The sequence below is a fragment of the Sceloporus occidentalis genome, unplaced genomic scaffold (assembly GCF_023333645.1).
Source record: "Sceloporus occidentalis isolate IW3139 unplaced genomic scaffold, rSceOcc1.0.p SCAF_29, whole genome shotgun sequence".
Lineage (NCBI taxonomy): Eukaryota > Metazoa > Chordata > Lepidosauria > Squamata > Phrynosomatidae > Sceloporus > Sceloporus occidentalis.
The window spans coordinates 1,950,070-1,972,771 of record NW_028317009.1 but is presented as its reverse complement, the minus strand read 5'-3'; the positions used below and the strand labels follow the sequence as shown (position 1 = coordinate 1,972,771).

At 36.8% G+C, this 22,702-nt stretch overlaps 1 protein-coding gene across 1 annotated transcript in view; it reads left to right on the top strand.

Moving 5' to 3' along the window:
- LOC149299108 (WW domain-containing oxidoreductase-like) overlaps positions 1-22,702 on the top strand; it is a 344,810-nt gene that overhangs the window by 8,311 nt on the left and 313,797 nt on the right. Inside the window, exon 5 of the mRNA XM_089486461.1 lies at positions 8,888-8,994. Within this exon, the coding sequence (XP_089342587.1) occupies positions 8,888-8,994 (107 nt within the window). The remainder of the gene's footprint in view (positions 1-8,887; positions 8,995-22,702) is intronic.

The window sequence follows — 22,702 nt, the reverse complement described above, 5'->3', positions numbered from 1 at the left end:
ATGTATACATATCCGTCAGGACACTTATTTCCAAAATCGGTTCTGCTTCATGAGCAGAATTCTGACCTAACCAAATGAGTTCACCTTTTCTTTTTTAGCAGTAAGTTTAAAATAGCAGTATAGCCAGCGATCTGCATAACGGGCCGGATAATTGCATCTCCCCGTTTTTCAGTTGACTAACTATTCACCTGCTCTGGATTTCTGAGATACTAGATGAATCTATGATACAGACCCATTCTAGCAGTTCAGCCACCCTCTTTTATTTATTTTTTGCGGAGCTTGAAGTATTGTTAAAATTAGGAATTAGCAGAAGCATTCCCTGTAGGCACCCTGAATTTAAAAAAATATCAACACTCGTTTGCCAAAGATCACACGTCAAACTTTGTGTAACTGGAAATGTTCATTGACTCAGCACCTACTATCGGTCCACAAAAGGTTTCCAGGTTTAGGTTATAGAGAGAAAAAAATCTAAAAAAAATGTAAATCATAAGCCTTTACTCGAGGCCTTTAAATGTGTTTAGCAGACACAGAAATTTTAACTTGAGCATTCACATAAAGTGTTTTCTTCCTTCCACTTTGCGTGTCTGAACAATTATTAATTTTGTATCGTTCTCTTAGCAAAAATTTAATTTCGAATGACTTGAAAAACTTAGTTTTAATTTCTTATTCTGTCTTACCGCAAGAGGTTCAGAAAATGAAATGCCAAGACCTAAAATAAATTCTTAAGAAAAAAGATTTTTTTGCTCTCCTCATTCTAGGACATTTTGTGAGAAAGAATATTTTAATCAACCAATGTAAAACCGTATAAATGAGGTTTTACTGTCATTAATGTTAGCATATGGGTCTTCTCTTGTTGTCTTTTCATATCCTCTTAGATTAATCTATTTATTATTTTAGTAATAAGTGCCACACATGGTTGGTTAGTTAAGTGATTGAACTTGATCAGCCTGGGATAAAATTCACCATCCTTGCCAGTCCTGATGCAACACATTGTGTCTAAAAAGGGAGTTAGTTTTTTATTTGAAAAAATAAAAATAAAACATCTCTATTTGTGTGCTTTAAAAATGATGAACAAAAATATTCTGTAACTGGCCTTGATCAAGATAGATGTGATCATGTGTTTGTGGTATAAATGTAAAACGTGTATGTATAGTATCATCCTTAAATATATATAATAAACGGTAAGTTTGAGAGACACAATTATAAACTCAACATCATATATTTTATGATATGTGTGTATGTTTATATATATGTTTATATATATATATATATTTATATATATATACAGTCATGTGAAAAAGGAAGTATACTTTGAATTCTATGGTTTTACATATCATAATAATAACAATTATCTGTTCCCTAGCAGGTCGAAAATTAGGTAAATACAACCACAGATGACCAACAAAGCATGACATATTACACCGTGTGATGAGTTATTCAACAAAAATAAAGCCAAAATGGAGAAGCCATTGGAGAATCATAAGTACACATTATGATTCTATAGCTTGTAAAACGAACTTTAGGTGCAATAACTTGTCATCGTTTTCTGTATGAGTTGGCCCCCACTTTTCTTCACAACGTTGCTTCAGTTCCATGAGGTTTGAGGGTATATGTTTATGCACAGCTCTTTTAAGGTCCTGTCACACCATTTTAATTTGGTTGAGGTCTGGAGTTTGACTGGGCCATTGCAACACATTGATTCTTTTCTTTTTCAGCCACTCTGAAAACAATATAAGACCAAAAGGGATGTATTGTCCCGTGAAAAATGTTCTTTTCTACCGCATGGTCAGTTATAGCAAAGTCATCCATTCTGTTCCTGCCCAAATACCAGTTTGTCAGAGACCAAAATCATCCTATATTGTATTGTGTTGTCCCCCAGGTATGCATTTTAGCAGTGTAGTTTGGGCATTTATATTTATTGTCTGGCTATTGAATTTTTCGACCAGAAATAAATATGCTATACTTTAGTGCACTGATCTGGCCTAAGTGCTAGTGGGCCAATATTGAGCCAATATTGGGCCATTGTAAGTGCCTTACCAGCGGAATTACAAGTCCTTAAGGTGATAGCAAACTCTAATAAGTGACTACTGAGAGTCGAGCGGTTCCGTGCGAGGGGCCGAGTCAAATCATCTCAACTAGCCAATATTTTTCATGAGCTCTTTGGCTTCACAGTAAATTTTTTAGATTCTTCCATTGTTAGCGGGAACAACAGGGATCACTTTCAGATATTATTGGTAAGCAAATAGAGGACTAAAATATCACTTTAGTGAATTACATGGAGGAGATGAACAAGTTAATTTGCTTTGTGGTGGTGCTGGTCAGGAAGAAGGTTAATTTCGTGCTCCAAACTTTTGTTGGCAGTCCTCAATGCTTCTGCCGTGCATCTAAAGCCTGATCAGGTTTCTGCTGATTTGTGGACGTGTGCTCTAAACACTTCTTGGCTCTTGCTGAAGTTTTATCTTCTGTGGATTTTTTTTTTATTTTATTATTTGGGCAGCAGAAAAATTAAATAATTTACCGTCTTCTCCCCTGTGTGAGATGCACATTATAACTTACGTTTCTGCAAAACTAACTGCATTTAAATCACTGGGCAATCCAGCAATCTACAAACTATTTGTAACTATATATATATATATATATATATGGTTTTTTTTATTATTATTATGTCTAAGTTAAGCAAATCTGTGATTGCTTTTGTAAGAGCGGCTCCTATATTTTGTCACTGAGATAATAAGCCCAAGAAACCGTACTCCTAGGATAGATTTTATATAATCATCGTCGGCTTTAGTGTAAACCAATTCCTGCACTTAATGGTAGTTTAGCAACATTTTCCAAGATTGTTATAATCAACCTGAGGTTTTATGGATCTCATATTAACAGACATGGGTTATATATTTTTTTTCATTTACGTAAAAAGTCTGCCAAACGCCTTTTTCGCTAATTTAACTCTGCGTGGCCGACTGCTCCTCCAGGCACAAAATAGGCCTCTGATAGGGATGACAAGCCAGTAGTGGACAAAATGCTCTCTTTTATGTTTGGTTTCAAAATTCAAATCAAAAGATAAACACATAAAATACTAGAATAGTGCACAGGACCAATTTGCCTTTCTCCTGCCTGTCCTGAGCCGCGAGCCGGCCGAACCCAACGTTGAACGGTATGGTACTCTACAAACAGGTCCAACTAGAATGACCTGTCCTTTCTGTACACTTCTGGGTGTAGAACGTTCCTACATAAAGAACTACTAGTTATACACACAGAATATCATGAATAATAACTTAAAAAACATTGCGCCAGCCACTTACACGTCTACGAGGTGACATGCTGCAGCCCAGCACGGCACTTATGTATATTTTAACGTAGTTCAATCCTTGTACTGTTGGAACCTGATTTTACGTTGGCAATTCTGCATGTCGTTGAAGGCAATTTTTAACATGTTCAACATGTTAAAGCCAACAAAGGTAACCGACTCCCAGAGCACATTCTGTGAAATGCCTTTGCGTTATTTGTTTGAGATCCTTGCGTTTTATACAAGATGTATCGACCACTTAGCCCGGGCGGTGGGTTCGCGGCTGCCAGCAGCATGTGAAACTGGTTTTCGCATTAGGTTTGGTTGGACGAGAAACAGAATCTACACATTAGTCATTTTAATTCATTTTGCTTGGCACTCCGGCGGCTTCTCGCGTCCAAGAACAACACATGCCAGTTTAGCACACAAAGGGAGAGGCAGGACGTCGGTTTTAACCTAAACATGATATTATGTTTTAAAACCTGATGCCTGCAGTTACAGATTTATGTTTTACAAGACAACGTTTTCACCAGACACAGACATATCCGTTTGTGTGATTTTTTTTTTGATTTTTTTTTTATATAAAAAATATTTCAAGCATCCCTTTTACCCATCAGAGATGTTTAATGATTTGACTTTTTGAAGAAGTGATGTTCCGTAACCAGGTGAAATGTATATGACTGTATAAGGGAACTTTTTGTGGCTTCAAATTCAAGGAGCCCCTAGGCCAGTGTAGGACTTTTTGTTTATGTTGCATTTATTGTGTTGCCTCCTGTAGGTTATTTAATCTTCTGTTATTTTCTTAAGTATATTTTTATGACAGAGCGATTAAATTCCAGGCAATTAGAGCCTTTAGTTTTGTCTTGGGCATCCATTTCCTCCTGAACAGTAACGCTCTCCTCCGTTTTTGCCTTATGGTTTGGTTGGCTGTGATAGCTGGCCCATTGCTACTTTTTTCAATATCATTGACCACAAAATAGAAAAGCTATTCAGGTGCTGTGAAGAATTCTGATGGTGGCTTTTTGACTTAATGATTTCTGTTAGAAAATAGCTTCCTGGTTAATCTTGGAATTTTACCATTTTTAAGATGTAAACAAATTACCAAATAAAACCAGTTGTAGCCATCAGTGGACAACTCACCTCAGCCATGATCATTTTAGATCATTAATGAATCTTATTAAAGATATTACAGAGACATATTTGAGGCTAATGCCAGCTTGGTTTTATCCCAATTATGGAAGGCCTCAGTTCTGATCACATCTGAATTGCTTGACAACTAAGTCCAACAAGCCTTCGACCATGAAGTTCTGTAGTGTTTTACTTTAGCATCCTATGCATTTAGGTGTGCAGACATGTTCTTAAAACTACGGATCGTGTTCATTTTCCTTATAACGTTCTACCTGGCGAATATGGTGGCTTCGGTAGCTAAGTGTCCTGCATTGTGCCTTTTAGAAGAGTGAAGTCAAACTTATAAAGACGACATCGGCGCTCGAGAAAACAACACCGCGTTTGGCTACAAATTTCCTACTGCTCTGAATTGTCAACCAAGGGTCAGATTAGAACTCATTGGACTGCAGTTATAGTACGAAAAGCAGCAGCCTCCGGTCATTCCTTCCTCTTGAGATTTACAGGCCAGCCACTTGAAATTCATTATAGGGTTTTTGCAAAACATTATAGCCTCAAGAGCCTTTTCCAGTGAGAATCTGAACTTGTTCAGTCTCTCCGGCAGATCATTGCCATCCTCCCATAAAATAGCATATTTGAGTTCTTTCATATTCTACCGTTTCATGTTAATGGGCGAGCAATAAACCATCATAATGGCTCCTTATAAAAAGCAACATCTCTTTTTAACATGTTGCTGAGGAAGTACGTTTAAAAAGTATAGTTTGCAGTAATTTATCATTTTATCCCAGTCTACCTTCTAATAGTCACTGGCAAATCTTGTATTGTTCTGCTAGAATGAAGTACTGATGGAAGTATTTTAAATTGAGTGTTAATATTCCAGAGCAAACATTTGTTCCGCTTGGCTACATTGTATGTGGCAACCAAAAAACAGGTAGTATTCACAGAAAGAGGAATATAGTATGGGTTACATATGGCAGGTAAAGATATTTATAATAAAAAAAATAAATGTATTAATACCTTTATTTGTCTTTTAAAAAACATGTAATTGTTCTTACCCTTTCTTAACAACTTTTTAAAAGTCTTTGTAATGTGTTTTATAAACAGGAAAGGCAGATCAGAAGGAAATCCATTTTAAAGAAGGTATGATAGAAAGCAGGTACAGAAGAAAATAAAACAGTAAAAATAATCAATGCTTAGTAGACCAAGAGAGAGGTTACTGGCCTAGGCCTAGGGGTGCGGAAAAACTGTCACATAACCATTTGGGTGATCAGGTCCCCCGCTGTACCGCTTCTCACGGGGAGGTTACAAGGGAGAATAGGTATAATGGGGAAAAATGCATGAGTATGTAGGTTAATTGTATCATGTACTTTTTCTTCTCCTAATCGTTCTTTATTATTAATTGGTTAAACTCCTACTATTCTTGGTTATTGGTCAGGGAGTCTTTGTAAAGATAGAATAGAAAGACTAGGACAGGGAATTAATTATAAATGCTAATTTTGCATGCAGTCAATATAGGGACACAAAACAAGGCGTTCTGTATACCTGCAAATTTTTTGATGTGCATTGGAAACCCACCGAGGCATCCAGCTTCCTGGGGTTACATCATAATGTCATACCCTCTAAATGCATACGCAATACACGTTTCACCTCGGCACTGCATAGGGACAACTGCCATACTGCTCCTACATAACCACAAGGACAGGGCAGGAATCCCATCAAATAGGGACAGTTGGCACATATGATGCCATTTGTCCACAGTACCTCCTGTATATTTCCACCACACTATAATGCTTACTATACACATTTCTACCTGCTTGATGCACACTGCCTGCACAAAAATGTCCCTACCGCAGACGTATAACTAATTGAATCCTGCATTACATTATAGTTTAATGTTCAAAACGATATTGTATTATACTTGGCAGCTCTTTTGCTAATTAGGGAAAAATAAAACTGAAATGTTCTTCAGCAGACTAAAAATGAAACTGTTAAAATTAATACTTGCCTTGTTCGACACATTTTGTGCTCACATGAATAGTGCGTTCATTACCCTGTTTTAGTCAAACATCTGTACTCCGCATAAGCCGGCGCTGATTACTGTGCTATTCAGTGGTAAAGAAAAAAAACTATCTGTTAATCTTTTTTATAAAAAACGCTGTAGCATATTTGCTGTAAAACTGCTTTTTTTTAATGTTTATATATTTTTTTTTTCTGATTCGGCTTTAAAGATTTCCGTACAGACATGCAATACATAACACTTTTACACTTGAACAACCTCCTTGAAAGTAAAATAAAGACCAAAATCATCTACATGGTTTAACCAGAAATCGCCGGAAATAGCAAATAGTTTGTAGTACGGAAAGCAAACTCTCGTTTGGAGGGTGTCTCTGTTATGGTGTGATGATCATTTCTGGACGCTGCTATTTGGGAGGTAGACTTCTTGAGACCAGGATTATTTATTATAATTTATGTTGCGAAAGATCATTTCATCTCATTGACTTCTCATTATCAGAGGCCAGCTCTGTTGAGTCCTTCCCCGAGGATGGGCCGAAACAGTCCCTGCCTAATGTGTTATGGAATTAAAACATGTAACATGTAATGTGTCAGGCCATCAAAAACCAAGGGAAGAAGGTCTTTGCTTTTCACAAAAAATACATTATGAAGAGCTAGTGTTTCACCTCGATTCACCTACAAATCATAGAATAAAAAACTCACTCGCCCGCAAATTGTTACTGTTCTGACAAAGACCCGTTATAATTGAAATGATTAGTTTCGTGTTACAGTTGATGGCTGTGATGTCATGTTTTGCCTATCTTCATGCATACTCCTAGTTTTGACCGTAAGGGCAAAAAGTAGGACTGTGGGGATTGTCTTGGTAAAATGAGAACTGTCGCGATGGTGTCGATGAGCTGAAAAACCAACTTAATTTAAAAACAAAGCGAAAGCAAGATTATTTTTTATATAAATGTTTCCAGTTAGAATATCAGACAACCACTAGGATACTCCTGCAAGAAGGGCTGAGTTTGCCCAGTTATTATGAATACATTCATCGATTTCAACCATTCATGGCTTTTCAGATGACTGAAAACATTTGGTAAACCAGCATATCATCCAGCAGAACAGAAGAGGCCAGGTAGCCACGCAAAACAGAATAGAATGGCAACCACAAACAATTGTGCAATGTAGTGTCCCTTTCACCAACCTGGAGAATCTGGATAAAAGTTTTAAAAGTTGAGGAGTAATTTGAATGATTTGAAACTTACAGTTCACATAATTATTTTCCTGCCTTTTTAGCAACTAAATTACACAGGTTAAGGTCAAATCTTTGACATCCTCTGTCTCTATTCCAAAGCAGAATGTAGTTGTCGTTTGAGGAAATATATCCCTGCCGATATCCTAATTTGAACCCAGCCCTTACTGCGCCAGGGGCCATGCAACGTTTTAATTAAACTGAATTCATTGTCAGTTTTTTTACGAGAATGTCAGGGATTTTTTTTCTTTCTTCTCCTTTCAATCCATAAACTGTTTGACTAAGCAATTACGTTTTTTTTTCTGCATTTAAATATTATGAGCTTTAAACTTGCAGATTCCTGCACAATTCTGAAAATCTAACATTTTGCTGAATTCATTCTTTGTTTTTTTAATGATTATTTACATTTATTTATTTTGAACTGGTACTTTGGTATCTTAATGTCACTTTTCTTGCCTTGTCACATCCGTAAAACAAATCCTCTGTGGCCAGCAATCTGCATTATATCATTGTACGAGAGTCATAATTCCAAATCGCTCTTACGGATTTCCATCGACTAATTCCAAATATTTGCTAAGTACATTAAACTGTGTAATTATACATTCCAGTTTTTCCCCAGTTTAATAGGGAACATATGGTTTCTTCATCAATCTTGCAAACCGCACTTAATTTCCGGATGCTTTTGTTTGAAGAAGTGTATGGTACACAACAATGAACGAATCCCCAGAGCTTGCGCGAGAAACGTGGCGAATTTAGAACAATCGAGTTAACCCGGCCAATCCAACAATACATTATCAATGTGTCTATTTAATGGAGATACAAGGGTCTTTTATACACCTGTCTCAGCATTGATAGCTTCATTCATGCAAAGGACACCTCCGTATTCCAGATGACGAATCTTCCTTTCTCTCTACGGGGGCTACATTAACATTCAAGGTGCCACAAGCTATGCAATCCAATAACAACTTAAAAGGCTCTTTAGGCAGAAAATGGACAGGTAGAGAGGAAAAAAAAATAGAGAGTGGATGGAACTTGGTATAAGCAGGCAGGGGTGAGAGCACCATAAAACTCTCAACCTTTTTTGCCTCTGAAGACACCTCGTAGCTTTACAAATTTGACTAGATGGCTCAGTATAACTTGCACCATTCAGAAAATGTCCACCATTTTTGGACAAAATGGTTTCATAAATGTAATTATGATATCTATCGTTTCTGTTCTCCCTTCAGGATTTGAAACGGCTCGATCGTTGGCCCTGCATGGCGCGCTAGTTATCATGGCGTGCCGGAACATCCAAAAAGCAAATGAAGCCAGGTGCCGTATTCTAGATGAATGGGTAAGTCAGGTTCCTGTAAACCTATTTTACTTATTCGCTTATTTTTATTTATGGTGTATCCCCGGTCCATTGCTAAGCCTAGCTGGATGGTGAAACCAAGCTAAAGCTGTGGAGAGTGACTAATATTAGACTATTTGATATATTCATTGTGATCCTCAAACTCGCCTTTCTTTGCAAGTAGAGCTCAAGCTTCTCCCTAATTTGTGGCGCACCCCCCTGCTTTCTTGATCATTGTAATATGTTAAAAGGTAAAGGTATGACTCCTGTTGGAGATGTCCTTTATTCCTGACGGCAGCAGATGGCTCTTGTAACACAAGCACGTGCGTTCTTCTAAGAACTTTCAACCACTTCTTAACTTCACCGTTTACCATTTCTAAGGGTTCTCCAGAAAACAATTTTGTGCGTTTATTGTCTAAATGAAAAGAAAAGCCATCAACGTGTCTTTGTAATGGCTCTGTTGTTGTTTATTGAGAGGGGCTAATTAACTTTATTGTGCTAATATTATGGCACTTGTGACAGCACGTCAGATTTATGAGTCTGAGGAAATAAACAAATGGAATGCAGGTGCTGGAGCAGAAAGAATAAGTTATTAGTGAACTTTGATTACTTATTCTATACAGCCAGGAGAGAATTAGTTGATTAATTACAGGATCCTTGAAATGTACATTACATTTTATTGAACAAAAAGAAATTCCCGATTCCCTTTCTCTGCGCATCTGTATAAGTTGGTCTGGGATGTTAATATCTTTAGTTCTATGTCATGTAAAGATGTCTACTGTACTGTAGCTTACAAATTTCATTGGCTGTCCTTGATCCGTCCATTTCTGTAAGTAGACCTATTTTCTGTATTTTATTTGGATCAGTTCCTGGTCGTATACCTCCTACAATGCGTTTTATTGAATATTTTACAGCATGTGACACCAGAAGTTTTGCAAACTGCCAAATATTGGAAAAGGGCTTTAGATCAGCGTCGGCCACCATTTTTCCATCTGTTATCCAACTAGAACGTCCATAAAACTCTGCCAACAAAAAAGCCTTTACGGAAGCTGACGGAGGTTTATGAAAATGCAGTTCTAGTTCAGTAATAGCCGTGGGTCTACATTTGACTGCCTCTGATCTAGATATACAATGTTATGGTAGATGCAATTTCCAAACACATGGATACATGATATAAACACACAATTATGACCACGCTGGCACCTGAATAACACCAAAGGCATTACTCCGCAAAGTGAAATTGAAATGTTAGAAGAAATCTTGATAAGTACGTCATACAGGCCACAGTACAAAAGGCAGTAGCAGTAAGATAATCGCAGAAATAAACCACAATGAACCCTGAGCTTCTCAAAATAATTATCATTCAACTGGACTTGACTGCCAAGTATTTGCTTACCCCACAGAATCTTTCGATTTTTTTCTTTTCCGAAATATAATTTGACCAAAGTAGTCACCTTTCTGTTGATTTTCTGCGATTTAAAATAAAACACAGTAATATGAAATTACTGGTAAGCGCTCTGAATACGTTTGCAATGAACTGTATACACGAAACAGCAGATGCAAACATCTCAATTGCTGCTAATACGTGGGTATTTCGAGACAATGGTCTAATCCTATTGATCCTAAAGAGGTTATGCACCTGCGTCTCGTTATATAGATTTCATTAATGCGAGAGGAACTTCTCGTTTTCCGCCGTACAAATGGGAAAGCGAAATCTCTGATTGCCACATTTTATTTTTTGTGAAAGCTGTCGCTTTGCGTTCAGCTTTGGGAGAACAATCCTTCATCGGAGATATCGAAGCAGAAGCTGTTTATAATCATAAATGTTGCCATATAGAAAGATTTACAACATAAAGCCAGGGTTTAAAATGCTCAAGTCATTCAGGCGGTTTTTGTTCCGGAGAACGTTTAATTGCGGGATTTGTTACCGGTGATATCCTGTTCTCCACCCTCGCTGTATTGAGGAAAAATAATGTTACAAGAGCATGTCAGGGTTTAAAGCAATCGAGGTGTTGCTTTCGAAGTGATTAGGAGAATGAAGAAGCCGTGTCAGGCTTGTAAGGTGGTATATCTTTTTTTAAAATAAATTGTTCATGCATGACCAATCTTAATATCAGTTTTCGGCTTTTATGTCCCGAAAAAGAGGAAATTAGAACTGTAAAGCCGTGATTTGTTTTAATCAAAATTATATTGTCTAAAATAAATCTCATCTTGAGTAGTGGAAAAGCCCTGAAGCAGCCAAGAAAAAACATCAATATTTTTGCAAAGTAGGAATGATCCTTCCAATACACAGCTTAATGTACTTTACAACTTAATGAAAAATAGGGTGCAGGTATTTGTACACATGGTTCTTTCTATATAAAAATGTGAAATCTTGCTCCAATGAAATATGTTTAATCTTTTTAAAGTTGCTTTTAAAGGCAAATATGCCTTAGTGGCTTCCAACAGTGAAACTGATACAACTCAAATCCTACAACAGCACAAACAGCCAAAGGGATAGTTTTAGGGGGTACAGTTGATAGCTGTTTAACCGATGAAGGGATTTAGAATAATAATGTATTAGGGGTCCACTCATACCCACCAAACATTCTAAGTTTCTAGAAAAGAGTGCGATCAGAGTATGAAAAAGAAAGAGAGGGATTTTGGTCTCAATTTGTGACTCCTAAGAAGGATCATTTGAAAGTATGGAAAATCGGGAACCTTGTACCAGTAATAAGTCAAGAAACTTATCAATGTGGAAATGATGGTGGAACATTTGGTTATGGAATTGCAGGTCTTTCTGCAATGGAATGAGCCAACCACAGTGGCATAACTAAAGGGATCAGAACTGCGAGGGGTCCTGTCTCTCTAGGGGGCCCCTGTGGCCATTTGTTCCAATCTCCTCATGCCAGTTCATAATTGTTCATAAAGGACCCTAATTCTGAACCATTTTGAACTAGCATGGGGAGACAGAAATGTATATTTGTATTATATGTATATGAGCATAAATGTCTATGCATACTTGTATGTGAGCTTGAATGTCTATGCATAGGTGTATGTGAGCATGTTTGTGATAGCATGGATGTGTATGTGTTGTATTTTTGTGTGAACATAAATGTGTATGTATAAGTGGTGTAAGGCAGAATGTGTTTGTTAGAATGAGTCTGTACGTGTGTTAACCCTGGCCATGGTCGTCTGTAAATAATGTTTAGAATATTACCCTCGCCAGTTAATCAGTATATAAACCGCAACAAATAAACAGTAAGTCACAAGGCCAAACAATTCTACAAATACAATTTATATTATTATTATTATTAGAGAAGACTTATTTGGCCTGGTACCCGGTATCTACTGTGAAATACCAACTTATTACTAATCTGGTATACATTGAAAGGCCAGACATTACCTTGTATTTAATTTCATTGTCCTTTTCCCAAATCTCAGTTTTCTTTGGCCCTATTTTCATAGATAGGCACTTTCCTGGTTAAACCGCCCAGAGCCCTCCCTCCTCAAGTGGGATGAGTCTTGTCCCAGATAGCCTTAAACTAGCTGGGAGTAGGGGGGGGGAATCGGTGGGAAAGCTGGGAAAGTGACCCCAGCATGCAATGCTTCAGCCAGAGACTTTGGGTTAAACCCAGAGCGTTCCCGGGTATACCCGTTATACTTTTTAATATGGCTGACGTGTCCAACTCCTCATCAGCCAGAAACAGACTTCCATGAATTGTTTTGTGACCAAAACGTAATTAAATATCGGACATGCATTACTTTACAGCCAAGCTAAAAGGCACCCTCAAAAGTAGCTAGTCCATTTTATTAATACATCTGCATCTACGTCTGGTAACGCAAGGAAGCTTCTGGAACCTGTCAAAACTCTTTTTCTTAGCTGTGGTATTTCAAAGACTACAAAAAAAATATACATTCCATATTGAAAAGTAAGACATTGTTTACTTAACTTTTCACACGGAAGCAAATATTTTCATCTATGATTAAAGCTAGAACTTGGTAGAATTTCTACTTAAAGAACAGGTGCCAGCTTCATTCTGATGAGAATGGGTTAATCAGCACAGCGAGAGCTCAGACCCAGATCCCACGCCAGCTCCAGAGTAACGTCAACACGCTGGAATTGTCAAAATCTTCTTCTTTCCCATATATATACATATGGCATGAATTTTCTGCCTTCGTTCTCGGTGCCGAGAGCAAGCAAAGACAAATATTTATACTACATTCATGTTTTTACAGTAAAAACACTGTTCGGCTTGTTTATACAGTTTCAATGTTATAATTTTTATGGTCTGTTTGGAAACCACTGTAAACGTGGATCTAAATCATAAAAGCAGATTTGTAACATTCTTTATATATATATATATATATATATATATATATATATATATATATATATAAAGAATAGATACAGTATTGGATGAAACGTACCCAGCATCAGTCCACAGTCAAGCCAGATTCCCGAAACATACCCCAGAGCAATTCATTTAGATTTATTTTGATTATACAAATGAACTTGGCTTTTTAAATTAATTAAAGTTATTTTATTAAGCTGATTGTCATACAGTCAGAGTCTGTTGAGATTGGCAGGGTAGAACCGTTTATTCTTTTTGACAACTGTGCAGTTCTAGAATGTATTTCGTATATAATTATTTCCTTAATAGTTTCTATCTGTTATGCCTCTTATGCATATTTGCTTTTTCTTCATCTTAGACCATCATGTCTAATTTTTCATTGCATAAAATAAAAAACAATATATACAAATATATATATCCCCATGGGAAAAAAAATGTTTTTGTAAATTTTAATCATTTCTGCTTTTCTGGCAATTGAGGTAAAGTGCTTCTACATGGCTGACATCTTGCTCTTTAGGGATGGTAAAGGGAGCACTGTTAATGGTGAATATAATTACTCCTCTAAAGGTGGCAGCTTCTTTGCCATCTTCACTTGATATGAATATGAACCTGTTTTTCTTTAGAAAGCCTAGTTTATGTAAAAAATGGTACAAAGTGAAAAAAAGGATGCAGTCACCATAGTAACCAGTGGAATACATGAATAGGCCATTTCACATCTACCACGTTGCACTAGAAAGGTCAGTTGAAGAGGTACATAGATTAGAGCGAGGGCTATTAATTCCCACTGGGCAAAGGGTAGCTGGCACTTTGGGCATGGGATAATTCGGGGGGGACATTGCCCACTTCCTGCCCCTGCCATTGGGGATAAAATAATAGTTGTTATAAGTCAACCCGTGTCAATGGTAATTTTAGCAGTTAATCAATAGGTTTAGAGTTAAAATTACAAAAAACAAAATACTGTCTGCGCTTCTCACCCTAATAAAGTTGGCAACAAATATATAAACATAATATAAATGAGAGGTTTTGGTTATATGAATTGGCCAAAGCATAATTAAGCTCACCTGCCATGTCAAGGCACACTTACACAATAGGGTGAGATCCTACTCTCACCTCCTACATAGTGGGCACACAAAGCAGTTTATACTGCTACCAAAACCTTATTAATGTGTTGGGGGAGGTGCAATTAAACCTCCTCCCATTTAACCCCTGGACAGCAAGCTGCAACCAGACTGATGAGGAGCCAACAACCTCAAATATGTGCAAACATATAGAGTTAAAATTCACAACCAATGCCTTTAAACGGCACAAAACTTGGAATACTTTGCATGGTTAGAACGAGGGAGATTGATGACATGTAGCGTGCATGCTGGCAGACTGTTCACTGCCAGCCGTACATGACACCAAAACATATGCGCAGAACAGCTCTACGCGGCAATGCTCAGAGATGTCAGCTATACCCCACACACACCTTACTGTCTGCACACCTGAAAAAAATCGAGAACTTTTCCTCAAACAGGATTTTCGCAACGGGAACAGATTGAGCCGTGTTCTTCATTTCTTTAATAAGAAGAGAGAAGTAAAATGAGATAGTTATAAATGTTCCAGCTCCCCACAATTATCTTGTGTGCAAAGCGCGCATATAATAAATTCTATTAATGAAGAAGGTGAGCTGAGCTTTATGGTAAATACTCTGCTAAATGTTTACTGTATATTTAATATTTTACATGACTCCCTTTTTATAATTCTGCTTATCTGTTCTTTCTAATTCCCTAATGGCAAAATAAAATAACCCCCTAAAGAGAATAATTACTGTTTTGCTTCTTAACCGAAGCTTCTATTCTTTGCAAAGCGAAAACGCAACTGTGTAAGAAGGCTTTTTTTTTGTAAAAAAAAATGCAAATAAGCTTCATTGTAACTACATTAATTACCCACCTAGCCCCCTATTACCATGTTTGTATTGTTTGCAGAGTTTATTTACAGTTGTGTTAAAATTAGCATTACCCCTCCTAAGGAAAAGCCGTAGATTGTAGTTTCTGCTTGGGAACCAATTATAGTGAACCTTGTGTCTACCGAGACTCCAGGGGGAACGCGCTGCTGTTGCGATGTCAAATAATATTAACTCGGGGTGTATGTAAACTCTTTTGTAATTATGCTGTTGGCCCTTATTTTGCTACTGAACGGACTCATTGTTTTCCATTACAAAATCAGTAGGCACAAAAGAGCCAGCTAATGATTTAATATGCGCTGGTCTAGATTGCGTTCGTAGCAAAAAAAACAAGTCATGTAGCCGTGCTAATAGGGGATGTTTGACAAATATTACTCATTACAATTCTCTTGGATGCCTTACGTGTTTTGATTTTCTTGTTTTTCTTATTTTATACATGACAATGAATCCCATCAAATGGATCAAGATGTTGGATGCCCTGATTAAATTAAAGGAAGACTGAGTGGGGACTTTTCTTATTCGTATTATTATCTTTTATATAACGCCAACAATTTACGCAGTGCTTCGCATGATACGTGCATTCAAAGGGCATGACAAAACTAGAACAAAATGGGACATTAGGTAAAGAGGCCCGCCTTTCAAAGCTCCAATCTAGATGGAATGGGGGATATGGAGAAACATATTAATGTTTTAGATGCTACTTTGAAATGTTTACTTTAAGGACAGGAAATCTGTCGTAGCGACTTGTTACGTTGGCCATTGTGGCGAGATCTTAAAGACATCTGTCTTTAGAAGTAGCTTCATTTTTCATATCGAGGATTGCAGTAGGCAATTCTTTTCCATCCCTTGCCTTCGTATTGTACATAAGATGGGTTATTCATATGGGAGTAAGGGAGTTCTTCAGGAGTTGCGGTAAAGAGTTAATGGTGTTCCCGCGTTCCTTACAGCTGTGGACTACTCCATAGCGTCCAGGCACTTTGTCCCCTCACCAACACGCTGTCCTCCTTCACTCCCCTGCTCACGGAGGTGAGTAGCTTTCAGACCTTCTGATCATCAATGGCTGAGCCACCAGTCGCGTTCCTCCAGCTTTCCCCTCCATCTTTCGCTCACCTCCCGCGATCACGGCAGGCAGTCTGGCAGCATTTTCGGCGGGACATTAATAGCCCCTACCTTCATCTGCAGAATTCATCCGCCGTCGACACTGCCGTGGCCAACCCTCAGAAGCTCGCACCACAGGAGCGTGCGTCCTACGTCATTTTTTGCAGTTGGATTATAGACTCAACTATGTATTTTTGTGGGAAGGAAACCTAGAAGGTGAATTTGCTGGCAGAAAAAAAATCATTCAGCCCATCTAGTCTGCCCATTTTTCCTGATGGAAAGACTCAGACCTCAACCACTACTTGGTCCTGTCTCTATCCCATGCTTGTTTAAATTGCCTCATTGTATTACCCTCTACCACTCCTGATCGGAAGCTGTTCATTTGCTTACCACCCTCTCTGTAAAATAAAACTTCCTTACATTACATGGAAAACTCTGACCTCCGAAAATGTTTTCATTTGAGAATTACGGAACACTCTCATGTCGGTCAAATATTTTTTTCTACTACCGAAAATAATCATAGCATTCCACTTTATGAAACCGAACCTTAACTAATGATATTCAGTTTTTTTTTGTTTTTTTTTTACATGAACAATGAAAATTTTAATCTGAAAGAAAACATTCAGTGTAGCTACTGTCTGTCCCAATATTCAGCAAATTATTTATTTATGTGTGCTGTTTAATACATAATATCCGCATCCTCTTCATTATTTGTCTCAATATTGCTGCTGCCAGATTTCATTTAAGATGCTCTCCTGCCTTGAAACTTCTGCGTTCTCTGGGAAAATATTTCAGAAAGCTGTATTGTAATTGGGCTTTATTAGATGTCCCTTTTATCACTCTTCCGAGACATGGCTACGCGTCATTTAAATGGACGCTGAAACCGAGCACCTGTTTTGGCTATGCCTATTATTTGTCTGAATTTTAATCTTTTACATGTAGGGGCAGTGCAGTAATACATGTACAATTAATATTTCCGAGAACGTTTGTGAGACACAATAAATATTCATGTTATGAATCAAATATAACATAATAGGTAATAGAAGGACAACAAGCAACATATTACAGTCACATGAAGAGATCAGGGTAATAGTTGCTGATGATTTAGGGTGAAAAAGAACAGGTCAAAATCTGTATCAAATATATAATTATTTCACTCCTACTTGGAAACCATATGTTTTATATATACAATATGACCAAATGTTTGTGGACACCGCTCCTAATTATTAAGTTTAGGTGTTTTAACCACATCCACTGCTTACAGGCATATAAAATCCAGAACATAGGCAGCCATCTCCAAAGACAAATAAAAGGGGTAGAATGGATCATACTGAAGAGCTTAGTTATTTGAAACGCAGCAATACCACCTTTCCACAGTTCAAGAAGTTTCTGCCCAGCTAGAACTGTGTCGGTCCACTGTAAGTGCTACTATTGTGAAGCAGAAACATTTAGGTGTAACAACAGCTCAGCCATGAAGAGGTGGACGACACACACTCGCAGAGTGGGGCTGCCAAGTGCTGAAGCGCGCAGTTGGAAAAGAAAAAATTGCCTGTCCCCTTAAGCATTACTTACTACAGAGATCCAACTTCTCTTGGAAGCAACATCAGTCATCACAAGCACTGTGCATCGGTAGCTTCATGAATTGGGTTTCCATGGTCAGGAAGATGCACACAGGCCAAGCACTGGCTAGAGTGGTGTAAAGCACACCGCCACTGGACCCTGGAGCGGTGGAAACACGTGTGATGAATCACTTTACAGAGCCACGGGATGAACTGTCCGATTGTCCTTCTCATTCAACATCAGTGCATGACCTCCCTTATCTCCTTTTGGCACAAATTTGCACAGACGCTCTCTAAAATGTTGTGGAAAGCCCAACACTATGTTCTAATGGTTTTGGAATCGGATGTCCAAGAAGTTCATCCTGGTGTGGTGATCAGATGTCCACATACTTTCTGTCATCTAGTTTATATAAGGAGAACATTCAAAGATATCGTGTACCTTTTTATGTTTGAGAAGAGACTTGGCTTCTCCGTATAGTGTGCTTTTTGCTAAATAAATGATCCATCGTTGTAATAAAAATGCATAGCTGAGTGCATCTAGCAAACAAGGAAAGTTGCCCACTTCATAGAGCAATGCGGACTTTCCTTAATTTTTTAAAAGGCATTCAAATGCAATGCAATGGTGATGGCATAGCTTGCCCTGGCTTTTAGTCTTTTTGCTATATTGATTTACAGGCACATTCTAGGTGTAATTTTTCTATTGGTCGGTCATATTGTAGCAATGAATTGAAAGCATTGTCTTAGATTTTGAAGGTTTGATCATAAAAACGGCTGGGAAAATACAATAATTCAGCACTTTTTTACGGCTTAGTATTTTTATTGTTGATCACTTTTTAAATTCCTCTCACCTTTATAAATGCTCCTTTTTATTTTATATGTTTATATATATATATATATATATATATATATAAAGGTTTTAAGTTATAAGTCACATAAGTATGGGCTTAACAGGTGATAATGGCAACAAAAGGAAAGTCTGTTGGCCATACCAAGGAACTTACCAAGGAAGGCGGTAAAACCAGGGTAGACGTAAGCCCTGTATGGGGTGGTGCTAGACTCAGACACTGTTCTTGAAAAAGGGGAAACTGACCAGGAGCCCAAAGAAAGTGGTACTTTACCTGGAGACTCCCGGTAAAATTCAAATATTGATCAATGTGGATCTATAGAACAGTAATGGAATTTTTCCTCTGCAACTTATAACTAAATCTAAGGTGGATTTCAGAACAGAGTTGATTTGCAGAATTGCAGCCCAATATCCATTCTTTTTCTACATGAAATCACTTGGGTCTTCCTGTATTTTGAGAACCATTGAGTTTTTTCACTGAAACTCCATTGTGAATGGAAAATCATGGCGGGCCAACACTTGGTGAATCAAACTTTTACGGAATTTTTCCATATTGCTTCACTTTAAGGGTTAATTTTCTTGGTATTATTTTTGTTGGGTAGCACAAGTCCATTATACTTTATTATTCAACTATCAATGCTAGCTATTGTCAATATAGATTTGGAAAATGAATAAAAGTACAGTATATCAATTGTCTATATACGGTATAGCTAGTGGTGATTTACTGCCGTGCGACTTCTAGAGCACAGTTATAAAAATGAATACATTAGTAAAACAGTTCTGTAAATAAAGTGTGTTTTTGTAATCTTTTTTTCTGAATTGGGTGCGTTTTTATGAAAATAATGAAATACAGCTCTGTATGAATATGTAAACTGATCATTATTCATAATGGGCTTGTCAATGTTAGTATTAGTTCTCGGTACATAAAAAGGCACAAATGCATTCATTATAAACTAATTTAAGTCATTATCATTTCTAAACTGAGCTTATTTGAAGCACTGTGTGGCATACTCCATTTGCTGTGTGCTGTAGCCAATAAAGCTAAATTGAAATAACCATAGATTATGAACGTGTAAATTATATTTTTGTATGACTTATTTTTAATCTTGTGGTAGAGTAAGCCAATTAATGTAGTTAAGTGAAGTAATGACTGGTTAATTAAATGGAACGCATTATACATTATTGGAGGCATTATTAATAAGTCCACAGTCATCAATTTTTAATAATAACAATAAAAATAATATTTTTTGTATTCTTATAATTCATTTTTGCAATGGTTGTAATATTTGATATAAGTATAGATTTAGCATTTGTAATTTTACATTTTTCATTAGCTCTTTTGAGGAACCAAGTAGCTATCCTATTAGTATGATTTGCCCTGTTAAAGATTTATAATAAAACAATTATAAAATAAACACAAAATATGTTACAGGTTATCATGTAAATAAGGTTCTTGTGTGGGAGATTTTGTAACTATATTTGGATTTCAAATATAAAAAAAAAAGTCTAATCATACAGCACAATACTTTTAGGGGTTAATAATTCACTATTTATACTTTAGTTTGTAATAGATTTTTATTTTTTTGGACTATATATTTCTGATTTTGTTTTTTAATTTAATGATAAAGGTATGCATCTCCTTGTCATTTCCTAAAGCAATTTTGTTTTGAGCTTACCAGACAATCAAATGGAAGAAGTTTGGAGAACATTACACCTTTACTCCGCACAAACTTCGAGCATTTTGTCACATTATGGCAGAAATCATTACCAGTCTGATAGGTTTCTTTATGAGTACTTCCTACGGCATTCAAAGTACATCTATCCCAGAATCGCTCATTTCAGGCTGGGCTCGGGATCAAGATGAAAGAAAAATTAATTTATAAATTGAAGATATGTTAATTGAACCACACTGAATTTTTAATGTACTCTGTCACACGATTGTCGATGCGTATTGGTAATTGTCCAGCGACGCCATGTGTAACAGAGGCCTAAAATCATGTTTCTACTATCTTTTGCAATTGACACATACGTGTTTTGCGTGTTTTTTCCCCCCATTCATCCCCATTTTAGTATCTCCCCAAATGTACATAATTGAAATGTTTAAATGAAATCTCTAAAAGTTTTGTAGGAAGACACAGAGTTCTTACGCAGTTAAATTAACCCCTTAAAGACAATGGGCGGTCCCTAAACCCATTGAAAACAATGCATTTTGAGCCCGTACGTGTACGGGCTTTGTCATTAAGGGGTTAAGTTTGAAAGCGGAACAGAATATAGACCCATGATGAATCATCTCAGTTGCTGTTAAAGACTCATTTAAAAATGTTGGTTCTTTCTAGATAAAACGCAGAAAAAAATAGCCCATCAAAATGTTTTCAATATAAATTTTATCTCCATTTCCTAAGGCAGTGTTAATTTCGTTTTGCCGTTAATCTATTGAACTGGTAAAATTTTATACATTTACCACTAAGCGCTCTTTAACAGCGAAATTATTTAAAGACATCTGAGGTAGAGGGGTTTAGACGATGTTCATTATTAAACCACTTTTTAAATAATATCTACAATTCATTTTCTTTAACGATAAGGATAAAATAACTAGAGGCATTCCTAGCATTTAAACAGATTGGAAGCTTTGAGATTTTAGATACAGCTCTGAAAGGCTTTGCTGACTATTAGGACGCTAGCTTAAGAAGAAAAAGGAGCTTATTTTAGGAAGAAACTGACACTTTTTTGAAGAAAGTGAAGTAGAAAAATTAAACTTTTGCTTGCACACAGTGGCTCCTTGTTTCCAGGTCATATGAAAAATATATAATTTGAAATCTCAGAACTTCCTGAATTGAAATATTTGTATTCCCCCTTCTGCACGGAAGCAAACCAATTATAATTATTTGCTTTTATATTACAAAAACTTCTCTTGAAGAGCTAGTTGAAGCTTTTTAAACCATTAACACACCAAGAAAGAGGGGTGATCATGACCTTGTCTTTAGTAAGAAAACTCGTACATTTGTATATGACCTCATAAAATACAACCCCTTGCGAGCGGGCCATCTTTACCTAATGTATCGTTTCGTCTTAGTCTTTTTATCTTTAATCAAAGCCCAGGGTCAGAAATGGAGAACCCCTAGGTACAAAAAAAACTTGTCCCCAAGTACAAAACTTCTATGGGCAACAGTATAACAACATTGACAATGGCGTGTTGCTCTAAGGAAGGATAGAGTCTTCAGCTGACGTTAATATATTTTATTTGGTCAACATAGATATGCAAAGTTATATCAGATCAGAAGTCTCTTCTTCAGGTGGGCACTAGGAGAAATCACAATATCCCCCATATATACGCAGAGTAACCATTAGTATCTCTCCACGGCCGTTAAAGCTTACATTCCCCATCCTCTTCCCGGAGAGAAATCAAGTTAAAAAGCATACTGCAGTTCAATTAAAATGAAATGAAAGAAGCCCTTTATAATAGTATTGTTAGCATAATTAAAATTCAGATTATCTTCCTTCAAAAGTTTAATATTTTTTCAATTGAAATGATTAAAACTAAAATGATACATTAGTCACGCACTCAAAATATAATTGAACTAATTAATCTGAATAAGACATAGAGAAAATGTAGCTCTGGCAAATTCAAAATATATCATGTTTTTTGTCTCTCTATCTCTCTCTTTTAAGAAGATTTAATTCATTTACCTATTTTTGACATAATTTAAGCCACATTTTTCAATATAATATGCAAAAAGAAATATTTTCTTTATGTTTGGACCAGATTATTGTATTAGCAGATCTTTGGAGATCTTCATTGTTTAAAGGGACAGCATCGCCAAAGTTTGACTCTTTTAGGGCTCTAGAACCAAACGTTACAGGAGCTACATAGAATTTGATGACAGATAAGACTCATTTGGCCCAATCAGTCTGCGTGATTTTCCTGTTGTAA